This window comes from Pteropus alecto, unplaced genomic scaffold (assembly GCF_000325575.1).
Source record: "Pteropus alecto unplaced genomic scaffold, ASM32557v1 scaffold276, whole genome shotgun sequence".
Lineage (NCBI taxonomy): Eukaryota > Metazoa > Chordata > Mammalia > Chiroptera > Pteropodidae > Pteropus > Pteropus alecto.
In genome coordinates this window covers 2,987,953-3,008,846 of record NW_006438074.1, presented here as the reverse complement: position 1 = coordinate 3,008,846, position 20,894 = coordinate 2,987,953, and the positions used below count along the sequence as shown (strand labels likewise).

Below are 20,894 nucleotides of genomic sequence, written 5' to 3'. Positions count from 1 at the left end.
AAGAGGGACAGAAACAGCTGACAGCTCGCTGGAAGTGCTGATGTGATCCTAAGGCCATCAAGACGACACAGTCTTGGCCGCACAAAAGGAAATGTGTACTTTGGAACAGAAAGGCTGGGGTTAGGGTGTCCCTTTGTTCTGAGTTGGGACACATTTTAAAGAGCAGAAAGTAGACAAATGAGTGGTCAGCAGAGTGTCACGTGAGAAGTAGAGGCTCGAGTCTGTCTGGCATGAAGGCAAGGCAGAAAGGATAGAAGGATTAGAGTTGTTTTTCATAACCCAGCCATCACAGGAAGGTACTCTGGTTATCGTCGTCTTACAAATGGTACAGCAGCTTCAGAGATCTTATGCACCTTTCAAAGCCACACAGCCAGAAAAGGGTATGACTCGGGATGCCACTCTGATGGCACGCTTGCGGCCTCCCTCCCACAGCAAGGCCGCAACACTGCTTTCCTGTCTGCATCTGCTATGACATCGTTATATTTAGGAGCCACAAGGAGACTTACCTGGCTGCCCTGCAAAGACGTTAAGTCTTGGGACACTTGCTCAAGTAACTGTTTGAGTTTCTTCTCAATAACGTGTACCTTCTCTTCAGCCTCAATATAGTCTTCTCCGTGCCCCTTGATAAGAAGGCTCTCTGAAATCTCTTGTAAGGAGTTTATTTGAGGCTGACGTTCCAGTAGGTCCTTTTCCAGTTGCTAAAAACAAAAAAAAGTGTGTGAAACAGTTAAGCGAAGCACAGAGTGTGGCCGGATGAGGCTCTCTCAGTGCCAGGACAGTTCCAGGGTAAACGATGGGTGGTGCTCCACTCCAGAACCTTCTACTTCTCACACCTGCCTGTGTCCTCAAGCCTAACATCATTTAGATAGCAGGTCGGTTACACCTACTCCTGTTTTCTAATTCTCATCCTGGAGACAACTGTGATGCTGGAGGAGTTAAGGAGAAAGAAGAGAGAGAAGACAAAGCCCTTGTATGCTGATGACAGGAAGTCAAGGGAAAATCTAAAGTGGATAAATTGAGGAAAAAACAGAGGTATCCGGCAACTCCACTTTTATCTGTGAGCGTCTTTATCGTGCTGTCCAACACGGCAGCCAGTAGACAACATGTGGCTATTTAAATTAAAACAAATCGGTTTCAATCCCAAGAGCCCATTTCGAGTGCCTGATAGCTACCTGTGCTGGTAGCTGCCACCGTAGACAGTGCAGACAGAACATTTCCGTCATCACAGGAAAATTCTATGGGGCAGTGCTGTCTGGAGACTGGAGCTTTACAAAGGTTTCAGTATAAACCTCTATGTTTTTTTAAGCAAATATAAAATTAAACCACATATAAATATATGGATAAAAATGTCACCTTGAATGTGAGGTCTCATGTTGGCTTGTTAAATAAATATGTGGAAACACAACTACTCTCCAAGAAATAAGACTTTTCTATAGTGAATATAGAAAACGCATACAGCTCATCATGGCTGCAGATTATTCCCCCAAATGAGCCACATTTACAAGGGAAATAAACACCTTCGTCACATATAAATATATGGATAAAAATGTCACCTTGAATGTGAGGTCTCATGTTGGATTGTTAAATAAATATGTGGAAACACAACTACTCTCCAAGAAATAAGACTTTTCTATAGTGAATATAGAAAACGCATACAGCTCATCATGGCTGCAGATTATTCCCCCAAATGAGCCACATTTACAAGGGAAATAAACAACTTCGAATAGCTTTAAGTTTCTCAGGATATTGCTAAACACCTTCGTTCCCAGTTCCCAAGTCTTGATGACTTTCTGCTCTGGGCCGTGGGTCATCTGCTTCAGGACCACGAAGGGATGGTCAGTAGACACCCACTGGAACATGAGGGCAGAACACCGCTCTGGCACTGCTGTTCCCAGACACGAGGTGAGGCTGAGTACTGACCTCCTGAGAGAGGCCGTGGAGGTACAGAACCACTTAGGAAGAAACTTACCATTAGTTCTTCCCGACGTTCCAGGAGCACCTGGGAGTCTGCCTTTGGGTCAGTGACATGAGCCTTCTGCCTCCGGCTCTCGGCGCTCGCTAGCCACAGTAGCAGATTTTGACTCAACTGGTGGAAGTCCTTAAAAAATAACACACATCATAGCACTGACCTTTCGTAAAACTGAGGAGGAAGGTGTGCTTGCTGTTTCCTGTCCGTCAGAGTCATCTCTTCTCCTTGCCTTATCCAGTGAATAAAAGGGCCCAAAACAAGGAACAGGGGAAGCAGAGGAGGAGAGTACACCTGGCACAGCCCCAGGAGCAGGATGAATTTTGCCAAGTGAAAGAAAGGCGGGGCTTCAGAATGTCCCACTTGACAGTACAGAGGAAGACCACACAAATTCCTTGACAAGTTTGCTGGGTTTAATGGGCTCAGGGAGACAATCCAATAGGGCTGCATGTGGGTGGGCTTGCTGGTGGCTCATGTTCCTCAAGATGGGGTCAGAGCTAACATGGGCTGAGCACTTACTATGTGTCAGGCGCTGGACTAATGACATGCATGCAGTCCTAGAAAGAACCCTGTGAGGTAGGCACTCGAATTATTTCCATTTTTCAGAGGAGTAAACTTAGGTCTAGAAGGTTAAGTGATTTGCCAAAAGTCAAACAGCTCCTAAGGCTAGGTTAAACTGCTCCTTGTTCCAGGGTCAGGTCTCTTAATCATTCTGTTAGTCAGCCTTCCTGGCAAAAGGACAGAGATGGGGCAGTGCCGAAATGGCACTTCTGACCCACTGGAATGCTTGCTGGCACCCTTACACCAGGAGCGGGCGACAGCCCAGGAGACGCAGGGCAAGCATTAGGCCTGACAGCGGGTAGGCCTCTGGAAACGAATGGCAAAGCACATGTTTGCTAACACAAGCCATATCTGGCTGCACCAAAGCGGCCCAACGATGCTAAAAATATCTGCTGCCCCCACCCACGTGGGCCTGGCTGGGCCCGGGACTGGGTCTCAGGTGCCAGCTGCGGGCGGTGTACCTGGCACTGCATGAGCGACTGCCGTAAGCTCTCTCTCCAGCTCTGCACCGCGCCCTGCGCCGCGTCCCAGTGCAGCCTCAGCTGGCCGACTCTCTCCTGGAGCTCTTTGGACTCGGTGCTCCCGGTCTGCACAAATTCCTTGCTGTTCACGTTGACAGAGACCACTAACGCCTTGTAGGTGTCAAAGGCCTTTAGTATCTCCTACCACAGAAGAGGAGACTGGGTGAGGTACTCTGAAGATAGTGACGTGGGGTTCATTTTGAACCTCAGCAGGGAACGGATCTTCCAAGCACTTCTCCAAGCTATGGCCACAGAAACAAGAGCAACCTCGCCTGTGACTGGTTAGGAAGCGTCAGGTGAGGGAGCTGCCTTACAAGGTCAGTGAACTTGGCCGGCCGGGCTGAGAGAGCAGAGGCCTGTCTCCCGGCCAGCCAACTCAACCAGACCCCGCTGATCTGGTTGGCTTAATAACAATCCTGGACCAGATTAAAAGCCTTCCAGAGAAAGTACACGTAGTTATCTTGCATTTGCTCCTAAGTATCATGGAGTATTATTACTCCTTAGGATGAATGGTTACCCCTGATATGATAATGCACAAGTAAAACAAGAGTACAAATATGAAGACTGCCTGAGTCTCCCCAATCCCCTGCCCAGGGTCCTTTTAGGAGCGCAGGCTCATGCTCAGGGCCCCTCAAAGTGCAGGGCCCAAACTGCCCTACCTGCTGCCTGGACAGGCATTCCAGAGGAACAGGGCTGACTGTAGGTGACAAATCCTAACTGTAGTAGAGTAACCAGATCAAGCCACAGAATTCATCAGTAGGTGAGCTGATACTCCTCTCCCCACCCTCAACTCTACACCACCAGACTGGACTGTGTACAGTTGGGGAAGGTGTTTTAAGCTGCCTCTCAGTAGCCACTAGCACCTCCAAAACAGCAGTGCCTGCAGGTGCCTCTGAAGTCAGATCTCTCCAGCTCTGGGCATCTGAGCCGTCCGCCTCCGCACCCCCAAGGCCGCCCCCTTTGCCCCCCGCCCCCAGCACTGCGCTGGGAACATTTGAAGATGCTCTTCTGAATGAAACAAAGATCTGCATCGTGTCCTTGCCAGTTACAGAAGTGAGATGGAAGAGGCTGATGGCCACTACACACCATCTGCAAGTTGCCACCTACCCCACTAGCAGAGCTGGTCTGGCTGTTCAGCATAGCAAGCGTTTGCACGCACGGGCTGATCCCTCTGCCACTCGGCCCTGACTCACCTTCAGCCTCTTCACTCTGAGTTCCATCTCCTGGATATTGGAGGGAGGCTTTGCCGTCTTTAACGTTTCTAGCTCTGCTTCAGTTTTCTTCAGCCAGGTGGTGATGTCGCTGATATCAGAGTTCAGCTGCTGCAAGTTTTGTTTTATTCTGAGTTTCTTGTGAAGTTCTTGTGCTTGAACCAGCTCCCATCTGTCAAAGGCACCTGGAATAAAAAGCCGCCAATAAAAAGAAGCGATCACGTAAACAGATTTCTCTGCCTCTGGCTAATTCAGGGTCAGGGTGATAAGACCTGCAGAGGATGCTCCTTGCCAGAGGCTCAGCATTAGGGAGTCATCGCTTCCCCCAGAGAGTGGAATGGCACACGTTTCCCTTGCTCTGCTTCAAAGCCGGGGCCACCACACTCCCACCAAGGAGGCGGGAGCGGGGTAGGAGACCCCCAGCACGCTGCCTGCTAATATGTGTAACATGGTCCGAGTTTAGCATTTCAGTTCGTGCTGTTTTCAGGGCGCTTTTCCCTTTGGCCCATGAATAATCAGATTAGTGCTCTCAGCTTAACCTTACACTTAGCTGAGTAATTACTTTTATAAACATTGAACTGGGCTCATGAGGAAACACCTGACACAACTCTGATCATCTTCATGTCTGATCTTTACATACATGTGAAGTCATTAAAACATGCACTTCATCATCTGAGACTCATTTTGTCAATATTTAAAGAATAGTTTTGAAAATAAAGTGAACAGCCTAGGAATTTGTTCATAAATACAAGTCAGCTGATTCTAAAATAACATTGGCTGCTGTTGGATAAGTAGCAATTTTGGTGAATTATACAGTTGGTTAATTCCTAATGTTCTGTCGAGCAATGACTTAAATTCCCGACTAACCCAAAATACACACTCTACCCCTCTTAACAACAGCCTGATTTACCTAATGTTCTGTCGAGCAATGACTTAAATTCCCGACACTCTACCCCTCTTAACAACAGCCTGATTTAACTGTACCTGGCTGTTGCCCGGTGACGGCGGCCAGTCCTTCGTCCTCCTGCTGTGGGCTGCCATTCAGGACTCTTGGGCCTTCTTTGCCACCATCGGTGCCTGGAGATAACGGCAGCTTTACCTAGAATGAGCCAATTTTTACATTACCTATAAATCTGAAAGGCTGTCTGAAGAGTATCTTGGTTCATGTTACACAGAGAAGAGACGAAGATATGAGAGCCCTTTTCTTCCAAAGGTAACTTGCTGGTCCCAGATCTGCTGCAGCACATGGGAAGCATTCATGAGCAAGCAGGGCTGATGGCGGACGTAAGGCCTCAGCAAAGGCCCAGGGAGGGGGAAGCAGTGAGATGTCAATACTGGGAATAAAATGGCCTGATTTAACTGGAGGGTTCCTTACATTCCCTCAAAGGAACCATGCAAAAAGAGTTCAAACAGTTGTTGAGCTTCATAGGCTATTAAGTTGTGTCAGCGCTTTTATACTTGCATGGTGTTTGACAAAATTTTAGTTCTCTCTCCCAGTCACTTTGTAGAGCTAGTGGGCATTACTGTCACCAGGAATTGGAAACACAGAGGACAAATCTGCCTCCTAGGGTCATTCATTACCAAGCATTGATCTTTCGCTGCACATACTGACTCTTCTGTCATCTATCACAGAGCTGATTGGGCTATTATCTCAGGCCTTTCCAAAAATAAATGCATCCTTTTTAGAAAAGCCAGGCTGGCTTTGGATTGTATCCATATGGCCTACTGTGTGGAATGAAAAAAAAAATAAAATAAACCCTTCAGATTTGTGGTGACGCGCCTGGTTTCAGACACCAAAAAAAGGGTCGAGCTTTCGAAACTGGCCAGGTAGGAACACAACCAGTCACCAGGAGAGGCCAAACCACATAGCCCTGGATGTAGAGCACAGATGAGATGATGGGGTCTCTTTCCCCCAAGATTGTCAGGTCTTATTCTGTACCACGGAGACAGATTAAAAATGACACCTGCTTGCTAAGCAAGAGGAAGTTTCTGAATTGGGCATGGACAGTCCATTATCGAATGACGCGGGTCTGACCAGGTACAGCCAGAATCTTTTCCAGTTATCTAGCCATATTCACTCCTAAACACAGAGGGCACTTTGAGGACTACTGCAGTGATGCTCATATTGCTTCTGGTTTCTCTAAGAGATGACACTAAAAATACACAAGACATTTTGATTTCGACTCGCTTGTCACTCTCTTGTACTGAGAATGCTCGGGGGCCAACGTTAAATCCGAGGCTGGCTAATCCCCAACAGCTGCATAGCCAGAGGCACGCAAGGACGGATGCTGCCCGAGGGAAATGTAGCTAAGAAGGAACAGTCACTGTTATAAATCACAACAATAACAACAAACCACATACATAGCATATAATAATAACAGCCACTTCTGAGAACCTTCTCCATACCTTCCTACACACTGATCATAAAACAAGTCAGGTACGTTTATCCTCGGGTGAGGAAGACTTAGAGAGGCAGGGCAAAGTGCTTACGGCTCTAGAGCAATTCACCGGTAGGGCTAGGAGTCAAACCCAAGTCTACCATAGCACACAAATCATTCTGGACATGAAGTCATAATTTTTTGAATGGAGAGTGTGGTTAAGAGGTAAACATAACAAAGCTTCTGGAGCTCAAGAGCAGCTCAGGAAAGCTTGCATTTTGCTTCTCCATTATTTGCATGGATAACTGACTCAACAGTAATAATCACTGTCGTATCTCGTCAACACACACAAAAACGGCTTTTGGCCAGAAATCTGTCTTTAACTCTAGTCATTTTTGCCAGGGTTCTAGTGAAGTATGTACAGCTCAGTAGAAATACTGACACCATGGGAAAACCAACTTGAAATGTGCCTAGGGAGTGAGCACACACAGTATACATCAAAATCTCTCTCTAGAAAAATTTAAACTGTTACTCATGCACTTGAGTTATACTCCCAGTGGGTCAAGACTTACACAGGCTGGTTTATAAGGGGTGCTGGAATCTGAGGGGATGGGTGGTGCATTCCTATCCCCTCCCATTTGTTTGTAGCGATGCTTGGGGCAGGAAGGACTGTCAGGAACATGCCAAGAGTGACCCTCGGAAATGGATTTACCTGAAACAAAAAATAGCAAGTGACTGTCCATTCTCTCCAACCCAAGAATTCACGTTTAGTTACACAGAAAAGGTCATGGGTAACATGGCATCAGGTTACAGTATGAGTTCTGCAGCTTTCCTTGCAAAGCATGCACGTTTGCAAAATGTCAGTATGTTCCAGAAGGGAATGAAATGAGAGTCATGCAACTGAGCAACACTGGGCCTTCGCTAGATGGGTTCACGATGGAGCACAACATATGATTTGCTGCTGGACGAATGACGTTTCGGAGCCGGGATTTCTAGTGGTGGGGACACTGGCAGCGAACTGTGTCTGGGGGCCAAGAGGACCGAAGGCCTGTCAGGAGTGAGGGGAAGAGAGAACAGCAGGACGGACTTGGGGACCAAAGGGCTGCTCACTGCAGATGGGATGGGGCAGGGAATAAAGATTAGAGCTGCAAGTCAAGGAAAGAAGGTTTCTTCTCCTGTGGAATTGCAACAACAGTACCTCTGCCCCCACCTACCCACTCACCTCACCCACCCTCTCGCCAGGAAATCACCGTAAGCAAGGAAATAGTTCCAAACCAAGCCACCGTGAAGAAAGCTTGGCCCATGCCAAAGGACTTGAGTTAGAGGGGAAATAAAAATGTAAAAAGGCAGCATAAAAAATTCCCTTCTGCACAAGCCTGAGGGGGAGGAGAGGGAAGGCATCGAGACTGCTCTGGTCCGGGCGGGGTTTTGTAAGGAGCACGCAGGTATGTGTGAGTATGGCAGCATAAATACACCATGACACAAAGACCAAGGTGCATGGTGTCCACAGAAGGCAGAGGTCAGACATGGCATGGGAGCGAGGTTTAGGATGCAGTGTGCGCCACAGGATGCTGCCAGGTTGAGACACATGCACGGGCAGGGGCCTACCAGAAGACGCTTTCAAAGTTTTTGTGGTCATTTTAAGATATGCCTCAGGATTTTCAGGGATTTCTACATCTGAAAAAGAATAATGTCATTTTCCTCACTGCAGGCGTCTGTAGATGAATGCCCAAGTATTAAAGTTAAAACAGTAGAAACATTGTCAGCTGGAAGGAGAAAAGTAACTATCCTTTTTCTGTTTTATTAAAAAGCTTTAAAAACCCAGAAGGATTTTTTTCAGCCAACTCCTGTCTGAAGCAGTGGTGGGGGAGGGGAAGTACATAGAAAGAATGGAAACAATCTACTGATACTCTGCAAAACTCAAACGAAAAGTTCACTGATAAGCCAGAGCCATAAGTGAATAGCCTTACTGTCCCAATGTGAATTTCGTTTTTTTCCCTTTCATCCCACCTGTAATAGGAGCGAGCCAACTCTCAGGTGAGTGCTAAGAGGGCAGGACAGAATACAAGAAGCCACGGGAAGTCTGTGTTAGCCATAAACTGGACTCTTGATCATCAAGAGTTGGCCATGTTGCTAAGGTGCTAAAAACAGAGCCAAATGGGTCAATTTCAAGGGCTCTGGAAGCCTAGGCCGTTCGTTACCTGAGAGGGCACTGTAGTATGGACCCTCCTCGTCGTCTTCGTGAGAGGAGGAGCCCCCCACATCGCCCGTGTGATCCCACTCCAGGGGGATGGAGTCCACGCTGACAGGGGTCTCGCAGCCTGACCGCTCGGGCCCCGGTGCCGGAGGCACCAGATGACAAAGGGACTGAGGAGACGAGGGCTCCTCCATCTCTCTCCTTTTACGCCAAGAGTCAGTCTGGATCTCTCTGGGGTCTTCCACGTCCGTTTCATTCTCAGAGGCCTCCTTTTCATCTTCCAAGCCCTGAAATGAGAGTGTCCGGTTTTCAGAATTAACCAAATCATAGGCTGTTGCAGTTGTGAGAAGCATCAGAAGTCTGCCTGTCCAACAGCTCCTGAAAGTGGACACTATCAACATTTCTGAAAAGCTTTAAAAAGAATCAGGTTCTCAGGCCTTGTTTGTGGTCATTTCAATTCAGACTATTTAGTGTAGGGCCTAGAATCCATATTTACCAAAATGCTACCTTCTTTTCTAGGAAAAATCTTAAATTCGATAATCTAAACAACTTTATCTGGAAGATAAGGAAATGGAGGCCAAAGTTTCATTGATGGTTAATGGTAGGTTCCTCCAAGAATCAGAAAATTAAATCTTTTTAAGGCCATTAGAATGTTCTGAATAAGAGTCACATGTTCAAGGACCATAGGTATCGGGTTTTTTCTTTCTTATCCCTAATCTTATTGTTCAGAATACAGAATCTTATCCTCCTTGTGCTATAATGACTAAGGAAAATAACTATAAATTGCTATATTTTAAAATGAGGGTAATGCAGATGATTTTTCAGGCTGTGTCTGATATAGAAATTATGTTTGAGGTTGGCCAGTCGGACACACAAGAAAAGGTGGTCAGCTGTTATCAGTCAATGGTCATCATCAAAGTTTCTGGCATACAAAAGCAGTGAACTTTGAATAATGGCCTGAACTCCACCTTAATTTCCCCAAAGCCTCCTTTATCAAGGGAAACATCACGGCTGCTTTCAAAAGCTGGTGCTCTGGGCACTTCAGTGGTGAGAACAAAGCACCAGAAAGGCACAGATATTAAAAGCTCCCAGATGTTAAGATGGAAGAAAATGCCAGTGTATCCCCAAGACAATGCTGTAAGCAACACCAGAACAGTTATCAACGTACTCTCGGGGTGCTGACACAGGCCAGAAAAGCCCTGCACTGAGGAGCTTGGGGAAAACATGCCACAGGGGCAAGAACTTTCAGAAGGGCCGTCCTTTCCACTGGGACATGGGACCTTTCGAGTAACTGTGGCTCTATACTCACAAGAGCGGACATAAAATTTCCAACAGAGCTTTTTAATCATACGTTTGGTCAAACATCAAGTCTGAGGGGCCGGATGCCCTCTGCGGGCGGCCTTCTCCTCACCGGAGCGTGGGAGGTGAGCCGCTGGTAGAATCGGGAGACCCTGCCAAACACTTCCTGGCAGTACCGGTGGAGTTCCTCCAACTCGTCCTCAATCAGCACAGCATCTAGGGGCTCGCTCTTCTGAATCAGCTGCTCCCCAAACACAATGAGCTGATCAATCTTGTTGGTGTTTAATGTAATTTCCTGTTGGAAACCCTGTTTAGGATATAAAACAGGATTTCAGAGAAAGGAAATTTCTCCAAAGATTCAGACAATGTCTGTTTCTGATAACGAGGCCACAGAAAAAGCATCAAAATACCATTACTGTTTTGTTGCTCCACCTAGCACTCTAGCTTCATCAATTTTTAACAAGGTGACAAAAATTTAATATATATTTATTTGATAATTTAAAACGATTATATATATATTTTTTCCTCCCCCTTCCCAAGAAGGGAATAATGTGAGATTAAAATGTAATGCAGATTATCTGTAACAGTGGGAGAGGAGAAGGTATCTGTTCTTGGCCCCACTCCTGATAGATTTTTCCTCCTGTTATACCTCAACAAGTTGTACTCAGACCCGAGTGCTGGAGAAACAGCATCTTACAAACTTCTGTTTGGAACCTAAAGAGTGTTCTCCCCTTGATTATAAACGACAAAGAGAAAAAAGGGCCCCGTTCCAAAAACCCATGGCTGCAAGGAACAGTATCCTTGCCCGTGATAACCCAGCTGTACACAGGTGGGTGCAGCCTGGCTGCTTTAACGATTCTAGAATCTGCTCTCAGGGTATCAGGTGACATCTGTACTTGGCCAGCTCTCCTCTGCAAAGGTGCATTATTTCAAGAGGAGTTAAGGAAGCGGGCTTACGTTCAGCTGGCGCATCTTGTCGTCGGCGTCGCTCTCAGAGAAGTGCTCCACGTTGGTCAGCTGCAGGTCCATCTCTGTGAGCCACACCAGAATGCTCTCCCTGGTCCCCTCAAATTCCTCCCTTTGATTGGTGAAATGCTGCAAAAGGGGAGAAGGGACCACATTTGTGTTGATGGCTGGGTGAGAGTTCAGGCAGACAGCAAGGTCACTTCAGGCTGAACGGGTTCCTGGAATACTCACAGAGAAATTTGCCTTTGGGTACTACAAGGGGAAGGGGACACAACGAGGCATTCAGGGACCAGCATGGGGTCAGGAGCCTGGGGTTTGGCCCTGGCTGTGTGATACCAAACAAGTTCCTCAACTTCTGTGAGTCTCGGTGTCTTCTCTGGTAAATGAGAGTATAGGGATGGTGACTATATCTCTAAGGTCCTTTCAGCATTTGAAATTCTACAATTCTCTAGTCTAAGTCAATGATTTCCCCAAAGTCCAGGCCAGGAAACCCCTCAGGGTCCACGCCAGGCACCTTGCCTGTTTTTACCCATTAGCCATCATTGGAAGCTTTTGATTGACAGAAGGATTTAGTAAGCTTCAAGATGGAAAAGTACTGATCTCAAGGTTGAGCCTGGCTTAGTGCCCCATTTGCGTTCACTGATGTAATTCTGAGTGTGTTTCTTCAGAGAAAGAAGACCCAGAGGAGGAGATTTGTCACTCCCAATTAAGGATGCCTCTCAGGTAAGAACCACCTCAGAGAAGGGCAGCAGATTCTCAGACAAATGTAGCATTCAGTGCCAAATGAGGGATTAGACTGGCCACAGTCAAATCAGCAGGAGATAAAGAAATTAATGCAAGGGGCCTGTCTGAAAAACTAGCCAATTTCTTCCTGAGAGGGTTGAAAAAAAAAAAAAACAGCTTAGATTTTCATCTCCTTAGAATGGTTTCAAGAGCATTCTGTCCTGAAAACAGAAGCAGGGATTAAAATTACTTCCTGCAGACACAACACACACCGGTCCTGGCAGTTTGCACCTGGACTCTCAAAGGCTGACATATCACATCTTCTGAATTATAGAAATCTAAGGTGAATGTTTACATTAAAAAAAAAAAAAAAAAAATCAAACCCAATTTCTGAGGTTTGTCAATGTACTCTGAAATTCAGATGATAATAGCTGTCCCCAACCTCCACAGTGCAGAGGAGGCTTTGTCCACGTCCCTCATGGTGCCAGAGCGAACAGGACATAGAAGCAGGCAGATGGGCAAAGCGGGCCCCTTTCCAGGCTAAGTGGTCCAGACCCAGCAACAGTGGCGCCCAGCTCTGGGCAGTCTGTGAGCGGACGTGCACACTGTCAGTGGTTACAGAATTTGAAAAAGGAGATGTATTTGGTAACACAAATCACAAACAGGCTCTGCCTAAGAAGCCTGTTCTTAGGCAAAAGACCACTTAAAAAGCTGGCAGCTTTGAGCTTCAACACAAGGGAAGGCTGTGTTGGAAGACTGTTAAGATAGCTTAGGCCTTCAATGAAATCTTCTACCCACTGCTTTGTTACAAGCTGATAGCGCATCTCACTTCTCCTTGAAGCTCTACAAATAACCCGATGACGTAGGTTACCCGGAGCCTCCGCAGGATGGCCGTGACCCGCTTCTGGAGGTTGTCCCAGTGCTGGTTGCCCTCGTGGACCATCTGCTTCAGCCTGCTGGCCGTGTCGGTGCGGTTCTCCCGGGCCAGCCGCCGGTACTGCTTGTTGATGAGCTCCAGCTGGGTGAGCCTCTCGTGGATCTGCCGCTGAAAGGCCTGAGTCACACAGAAGAGCCTGTCAGTGCCAGAGCGCGCAGGGTGCCAGGACGCCCAGTTCCGAACCCCACATGACCTGCTTCCAGTGGTTAATTCCCCAACTGAAATGGCAACTGAGGGCTTACTTCATCTGTTCCTCTGACGTCAGCTAAAGAACAGGCTTTCCAGTTCACTGCTTGCCAGTTGGCATAAATCGGTAATGCACTGCAAAGCTGTCTTAGCAGCTGATGGCAGGTAGTGGACTGGGCCCTGGGCAGAGGTGAGGGGGGCCGGCCACTTAGAGGAAGCCACCTAGCTGCTCCTGAGCCCGCCGCAGGCGTGGTTATCAGGAGCACTGGGCTGCAGGGGGTCTTTACCTCAAACCTCTTCAGCTCTTCTTTTGCATTTGTGTACAACACCTCTGAGGAGTTTGGGCAGGCCGCTGTCCTCTCAGCTGACTTGAGCCAGTCCTCAAAGCGGGAGTAATCGTCTAAAAACTTCTGCCACAAGCGCCACGTCTCCTCAATTCTGATGGGAAGAAAGCAACTTAATACAAGCCATCCATTTCCGCCCAAGCTTTCGTTATTTATTTTTATCCTCTCTTGACTGGTCCCATTCCCAACCCCTCTTAGCACTGACACCAATTAGGGGGAGAGACCCTGATACCCCTTCCAAGAAATAATGAGGGAGGTCGCTTCTGATCAGGACACCTTTCTTTCGGGAGTGCCAAGCTCAGAGCTCCTGCTTCACAGAGGTTAACCAATCAGAGACAAGGCTTTCTCCACTACTTTATGCTGAGGACACAAATACAGTGGTCAGCCACGGTTACAGCCCGAGGCACAGGAAAACGGGGGAAAGACATTACCCTGATTATACTTTTCTTGAATAATTTCTTTAATAAGCACTGGCCACGCCTACTGAGCCTTCTCTGCCAACAGCCTTTGAAGTGAGGTGAACAGGACACAGTTACCGTTATTTAGGTCCGAAGGCCGCATCGAATGAGGCTGGCCATGTTTCAAACATTTAGGGGCAGCTCGGTTCTTACTTCATTCGCCGCTCTATCGACATGGCACAAATGTTCCTCCAGCGTCTGTCCAGGCTTCTGGTGGTCTGCTGGATGGAGTCGCATTCCGTCTCATTGGCACAGGCATCAGAGTCGTGCAGTAGGACATCGCAGATGTTAAACACAGACTCCACCCCGGCGCTGTGTTGTTCAATGTCTCGCTGCAGATCCTACGATTACAGGAGAGTAGGAAGCTCCATGAGATGGTAGAGGTGGGAGGGTCGGCCTCGAAGGACCATCACCCCACCCCTCTGTCCGTGTGTCCTGCGGGGCACAGTCCTGGGTGCATTTCTGCCTTGGAATCAGCAACACAGACTGAGTCTGTCTCACCAAGGGAGTCTGTGACACCCTTATGCTGTAGCCCCTAACACAAAGCCTAATAAGCACTGGCGACAACTGGGATGGGTCTGTTGAAATATGTGAGAAGAGTGGGTGATTCTCCCCTGAGAGCCCGCCACCCTACAGATTCTGGGGAGGCAGGGGAGCTGCTCCACACCACCCGACTCCAAGGGCCTTCAAGTTAGACCTGGCTTTGGGGAGGTCTTCCTTGGAGTCTCTTCGGCAGGATCTAAAACTTTAGCAATAGATACTCTTAACCTTTTATGGGTCACAGAATTCTTAAATCTACGACGACCTTTGTGCTATCTTTACTCACACCCCAGACCGTGTGTGCAGGTACATAGTGTCCATAGCCTCCCATGAGCCCATCCACAGCCCAAGGGAAGGATTCAGGGGTAGAGCTTCCCCTGCCACTGATGGGTCCAGCCAAGCTCAGGGATCTCTAGAGTCTTGTCCTGTGACCGGTGACAGTGAAGAGTTCCCCGATTTGGGATAAAGAACATTCATGAAGGAAAAATGCATAGTCATAGGAAAAAATGGAAAGCCTGTTTAAGGACAAACACAGCATTTTCAGTTATTGCCAGAGAACACGTCCTTCAACACACAGGGGGCAGCGGGGAAAGGAGAGATGAAGAGCCTGTTTGTTTTGTCATTCTCGATGAGTTGGGCTTCTCCTGAAAACCAAATTCTGTGATTAAGTGACGTGAGACCACACCACTAACCTTAGCATCCAAAATATGCTGTGAAATAACAAAGTTAAATAAGCTGCCGTTAACTAAAGTTCCCTGGATTCAGCAAAGTTCAGTTTACAGGAGGAAGCACTTTATAAATGGAGCCTGCCTCTGTCTACGGAGACGCATGTAAAGCTCGTTCCAAGTCACTGCAATAATGGAGATGACCACTACTGTATTCCTAGAGAGGATTCCTATTTTCTCACTTTTCTTCTGATAAACGCACAATTTGGATTATTCTGTGTCCAGGTGGATGTGAAAGAATAAAATGCTAACATTCACACTGAATTTTTAAATCGAGCAGTTCTTAACACAGATCCTAATTAAAAATGAGCACCTCAAAGTTATATAAGAAAATGGTTTTTTTGTCTTGTCGCCCTGTCACGTCCTGTAAAGAGGTGTGTGCAGGGTGACTGTTTAAAGCTCTGCAGTCGAGCACAAATGCCTGAAATGCTGTGATGGCGGAAACCTTCCTGGGGTCAGTGCTAGGACTAGCTTTAAAATGATTAAGTTTACAGAGAATTCCAGTTTTTAAGAATTCTTGCTGGTTCACAGAATCGCCACAGGCTTTCTGAAAATTTACCTATATTGATAAATATTCCATTTAACTTTGTTGAAATAATAAGAAATCTTAACACTAGTGCTAGATAAGCAATACTGACAGTTTCCATTAACAAATGGTACCCTCCCTCCCCACCCCCCGACTTCACCTAGCTTTACTGCAGCAGGCTCTTGTTGAAAAGCAGCAAGAAAGTCTAGTCTGTAAACAAACATGAATTCCATGTATTTTAGTAGACTCTTTGCAATTTTTCTACATTTATTCAACTTACATTGAATAAAACAGCTCAAGAAAACTGATTAATAATCAGGGTGGATAATAGCAAGAACTGAGCTCTATGATAATTTATAAAAGACTATCGACATCCTGGTTTAAAAAGTCTAAAAATTTTCAAAATTTATAAAACAAACTTCTGAAAAACACCACAGAGTGACCTACTGATCTCATAGTATGAACTAGTTCCTTCATAAAATATAAAAATGTTGGGCCATACTAAAAATGCAAATCATCTAAGTGTTAGACGAGTGACATTTTGCAAACTGAAATAATCCTACTACTGGCAGGCACGAGTTTGCACAATTATTAGATTTCAAACCTGTTCAAATGCAATCTGAAGAAGTGGACTCCAGAAACAACATAAAATAATGTGAAAGACCTTTGCCAACAGTTCTGGAAAAGGGTTCCTGTTTGGTTTGTGTTTCTGCTCCTGAGCAGGTGACACAGAGCCCTGGAGCTGGGACAGAGCTGAGGAGGAAGATGGAGGGAGCGAGAGGGGATGGGGAGACATGAAGCTGGAGCCCAGAATGCGGCCAGGAAGAATGAGTGCACCAAAGGAACTAGAAAAGTAAGAGAAGGGGGAAGGAAGAAAACTGGGCGAGGGGGCAGAAAATCACACAGGCAGGACCCCGTGGGGGACCTAGAATGTCTCCCTGTGTGGGAGTAGCTGGGGGTGGTGAGCAACCGAGCAGGGTGGTCTTGGGGGGCTGGTGTGAAGCTGAGCTGGCCCACATGGGGAGGAGGCTTTTGGCAATTACGGAATGGGAGGGGAAACAATCACCCCCAAAACACCATGGGGTACCCCACAGGAAACTAGGAAACCAAAGAAAACAAGAGTGATGCTGAACACCCAATAAAAGTGGTTCCTGATTTAAAATTGTCACTAAGGTTACACTTCCTTTCCATTTTGAAGACGACACATTCCACAGGAATAATACAACCCTGATTACCTAAAGAAATTCTATATAAAAGAGAGGAAACAAAGAGGACTCTTGTAAGGTCTGACTCATCCCACACGGGAGCCCCACAGACATTACAATGAGGATCCAGGGACATTACAGCTCTTAATCACATTTGGGGACAAGGACTTCTGCAGAAGGCACTATATCAGGTGGTCTCAAGCGTTTAGGTTTTATTTCTGGAAGCAATCAAGCAACTTACTATATTTAGTAACAGAAACACAGGTAACTTTTTAAGTGGCCTGTAATTTCTGAGCGTGAAACATTTCTGTTTTCAGTGTTTTTGAAGGAGCATTTAAGGCCTGGGCTTAGTATAATAAACACGTGGTAACTTTTTTTTTTCTTTTTTAAACAAAAATACTAAAGAAACCGTAAATACATTAGGTTCCACGGCAAAGGAGAATGAAGGTTGCTAATCGGCTGACCCAAAGATAGGGAGATTATCCTGAATTATCTGGGTGAACCCAATGTAATCCCCAGGGTCCTTAAAAGTGGAACAGGGAGGTAGAAGAGTCAGAGGGAGAAGCGACTACGGAAGAAAACCACAGAGAGGTGCAATTTGCTGGCTTTCAAGATGGAGCAAGGCACCATGAGCCAAGAAATGTGGCAGCCTCTAGAAGCTGGAAAAGGCAAAGAAATGAGTTCTTCTCTAGAGCCTCTGGAAAGGAACTCAGCCCTGCCGACACCTTGATTTCAGCCCTGTGTCAGATTTCTGACTTCCAGAAGTGTTAGGATGCTAAATTTGTGATAATTTGTTATAGCAGCCACAGAAAACTAATACAACATCTAACTTCTTTATAGTAATGGTAGTCCTGAACACCAACTGCATAATTTTTTGTTTTTAGTAACCGAAGGATAAGAATTCCATGATGGTGATTCTGAATTTTATAAAGAAGGAACCTTCAAATCAACCAAATTGAAACTATATACCACTTTAGGACAGGAACAAACAAGGCCAAGAGAGTGGCAGGGGCTCCAAATTGTATGCTTTGGGGAATTGTATGCTGCCTAATTATCCGGTCATTCTTTAAGAGGAATAATGTCGTCAGCTTCTGTATTATTCACCTGAAAAAAAAAAAAATCACCACTCAGGGCAAATGGTTATTTGCAAGGCCTTGCTGGCTACGAGACAGTTCAAGAAATTCATCTTAGTGGATTGAACTTGTAAGTAAAGCCGATAATGTTCAGTAGCTGTGAATCCACTGAGAAGGGCATTAAAATCTCTGTAATGTTCATTGACATAGTACTTATATCAATATTCATTTGTCCACAAAGGCAGAATTTAGATAACTTCAATGGAAAAGATATACTTAAGTTTTAGAGGCTAAGTATTTTTACTTGGTTGCATACTAATTTGAAAATCAGATAGGTACTTTTTAAACTGTAATTGTAAGAGATTGAATACAGATCTAAGTTGAGAGTTAACATCAAATACTCAGCTCTACTTCATGGCAGCAGGAGGTGTCACTTATTACTATTAAAATGACTGACCTAAACTCAAGAGAATTCATCATCAAGGGGGAGGCCTCTGGCCTGAAACTGGTGAAAAAGATTCAGTCCCTGATTCTGTCTCTAGGCAGCTGCGATAAGTGGGTGAACCTGACAGACAGCAAGCACCAAGGCTTTGGACGTAAGCTGAAGAATACAGATCTGAGAACCTGATGACGACCATATTGCTTATATGGTCAAAACAGAATCTGCTCATGGGTCTGAGAAAAACAGAGGTGAAGGAAAGCTAGCAAAAGAGTAACAAACTTAACTGTTCTAACAATAAAGATAAGCTCAGGTATTGCATATGAGGATGAGCATGTGAATACAAGCCTCTATGGGGGGCAGGAAGGTGGATTTGATAAGTCAGTGATAACAAAGAGCATTCCTCCGGTTAGTGTGATGACAAACAATGGCAAGACGCAGTGATTTTCAAATTGGAATTTCCAGGGTTGGCTCAGAGGGTATATAACTGATGAAAGAAGTGGCAGAGCACTGCAAGAGAGGCTTCCTAAGCTATTGGTCCAAGCATGCTCCTTATTACACCTTTTTCGTTCTATTTATATTTTTAAAACTCTATTGGACACAGAATATTATCCCATGAAAACCTTCCTTGTTTAGAAAAATTACTTTCTTTCAATCCACTGCCTTCCAGAAATATATAACAAAAAAACACACAAAGATCAAAGTTAATAAATAAACAAACAAAACGAACGAACCTTATTTGCCACTAAGATTAAGTTCTGCATCTTAAGCAGTATTTAAAGTATTTAACAAAAACGATGTGACTGATGGTGGAAGGGTAGACACTGGAGATAGATGCCTCACACATATAAGAACATGGACAGGTGGACAATTTTCCCTGGAAAAAACAAACTGATAGTATGAAATGTGAACACGCTACAACACACAGCCAACACGAGGAAGGCCTGCGTTAGCAGACCCTGTGCACACCTACACGCTTACAGACGCTCACGTCTCGTTTCCCCACCTGCTGCTCGGCGAGCCTCTTCTGGATCTCTTGATCATCACAGACGTCATAAACAACGGGCTTCGAAAGCTCTGACTCGATTCGAGCCAACCAGGTGCGGAGGTTGCTCATGTTTTTGTCTAGCTGCTGAATGAAAGCAAAGGTCTCCTTCAGCTTCTTCACCCTAAACGTTTGCAGGAAAAAAGGAGGTGGAAAACGAAAGTGCAATGTTTAGTGGTGAGAAGGCACCAGCATGGGTGTAGGAGGGCAAAAAGCAACCTACGCTGGTGATTGATTTCCTAGCGGAAATGACTCTCACCAGCTGTGAACTTTCACAGACTATGTGACACTTCACAAAAATCGCTGTTCCAGTCGATTTCCAAGTGGGTTAAGAGCTATTCTGCCCAAGCGAATCTGAAGTCTATTAGTCCTGGGGTGGGGTCCCTCGAGGCCCAGTCCATCTTTCTGGGGCTCCAGGGGAGGAGGGGTGAGGAGATGCCACTTCTTTCTCTCTCAGTTAAATAACCACACCTGACTTCTACCCTGTTTCTGTCTTGGGTATGCCCAAGATTGCAGCAGCCAGTGACCACCCCGGATGTGTTGAAGATGTTACAAGCCTGGTTCACTTGGTGGCATCTGGCCCACGATGCCTCTCAGGGGACCTTCCTCTTGAGCAAGCACAGAACATGTGCCAACCCCCACAGTGTCCAGTCTGAGGGGCTGAGGGTGCTGTACACACAGAACTAGCCCACTGTGGGGCAGCTGTGTCATCTCGAAGGGGAGTGGAATGCAGCAAAGATAATCAGCAAGCAGTTTAAATCATCTAGCTCACCAATCCACCTGATCTGGCATGAGGTGGATCTGAACTAACACACACATGGCATCAGTATATTTGGTGAGCTCACTGATACGTCACCCTACTGTCAAGGGGAAATGACACAGCTGCTAAGGGAAAACAATCTTTATACAGATCCTGGAAAAAAAAAATGCTTCCACAAAAGTCCTAAAGTAGAGTGAGTGAGGGCTCGTTCTGAAAGTCTATGGGATTTTCAGTGAATTCCAGAGACTTGAAGAAATGGCTACGATGGAAAGTTTCCACTTCTCAATACTCATGAGGTTCTGTCAGAACTCCATCCTGTGGCACTAGGAAGAGAAGCTGGGCACTGGCCCTAACTCACAGGTCGCACACTGCACTCCCCGCCATCATCTCTTCCTTGACGGCCTGTGAACAGCTTCCTACCACCCTCCTTTGGTTCTGTTCCAGATGGCAAGTCTGACGCACACTCAAACGCTTCTGCAGTCCTCACACTACCCTGACATACCAGGATTAAACTGATCCCCTGAGTTTTCAGGTCCTTGAGCAGTCAATGGCCTCTCTGTCTCCAACCCTGCACTCTGCAAAGCAGCTTCTCTTCCCTTCTCCTAGAGCGTCTACCACTGCCCCTTGTCCACGCGCTTCCACAGTACCCAGGCCCTCCAGCTCTGTGTTGTGCCTACACCCTTCATTCACTGTGCACCCATCACATGCTGTGTGGGGCTTGGGTCACTCTGCATGCACAGCACCTCTCACACTACTTGGTGGGCAGGAGGTGTCAAAAAACCTTTGCTGAATGAACACATGTGTATAAGACCCACTACAAGCTATTTAAGTAGA

General features: G+C 46.3%; 1 protein-coding gene across 1 annotated transcript in view; it reads right to left on the bottom strand.

The window, feature by feature from the left end:
• SYNE2 (spectrin repeat containing nuclear envelope protein 2) overlaps nt 1-20,894 on the bottom strand; it is a 272,180-nt gene that overhangs the window by 2,222 nt on the left and 249,064 nt on the right. The window contains exons 97-110 of the mRNA XM_025049097.1: nt 19,262-19,424; nt 13,901-14,088; nt 13,233-13,383; nt 12,694-12,876; nt 11,091-11,228; nt 10,246-10,440; nt 8,839-9,121; nt 8,246-8,314; nt 7,210-7,349; nt 5,244-5,358; nt 4,242-4,444; nt 2,989-3,189; nt 1,970-2,098; nt 507-698 (exon numbers count right to left, since the gene is read on the bottom strand). Of these exons, the coding sequence (XP_024904865.1) occupies nt 507-698; nt 1,970-2,098; nt 2,989-3,189; nt 4,242-4,444; nt 5,244-5,358; nt 7,210-7,349; nt 8,246-8,314; nt 8,839-9,121; nt 10,246-10,440; nt 11,091-11,228; nt 12,694-12,876; nt 13,233-13,383; nt 13,901-14,088; nt 19,262-19,424 (2,350 nt within the window). The remainder of the gene's footprint in view (nt 1-506; nt 699-1,969; nt 2,099-2,988; nt 3,190-4,241; nt 4,445-5,243; nt 5,359-7,209; nt 7,350-8,245; nt 8,315-8,838; nt 9,122-10,245; nt 10,441-11,090; nt 11,229-12,693; nt 12,877-13,232; nt 13,384-13,900; nt 14,089-19,261; nt 19,425-20,894) is intronic.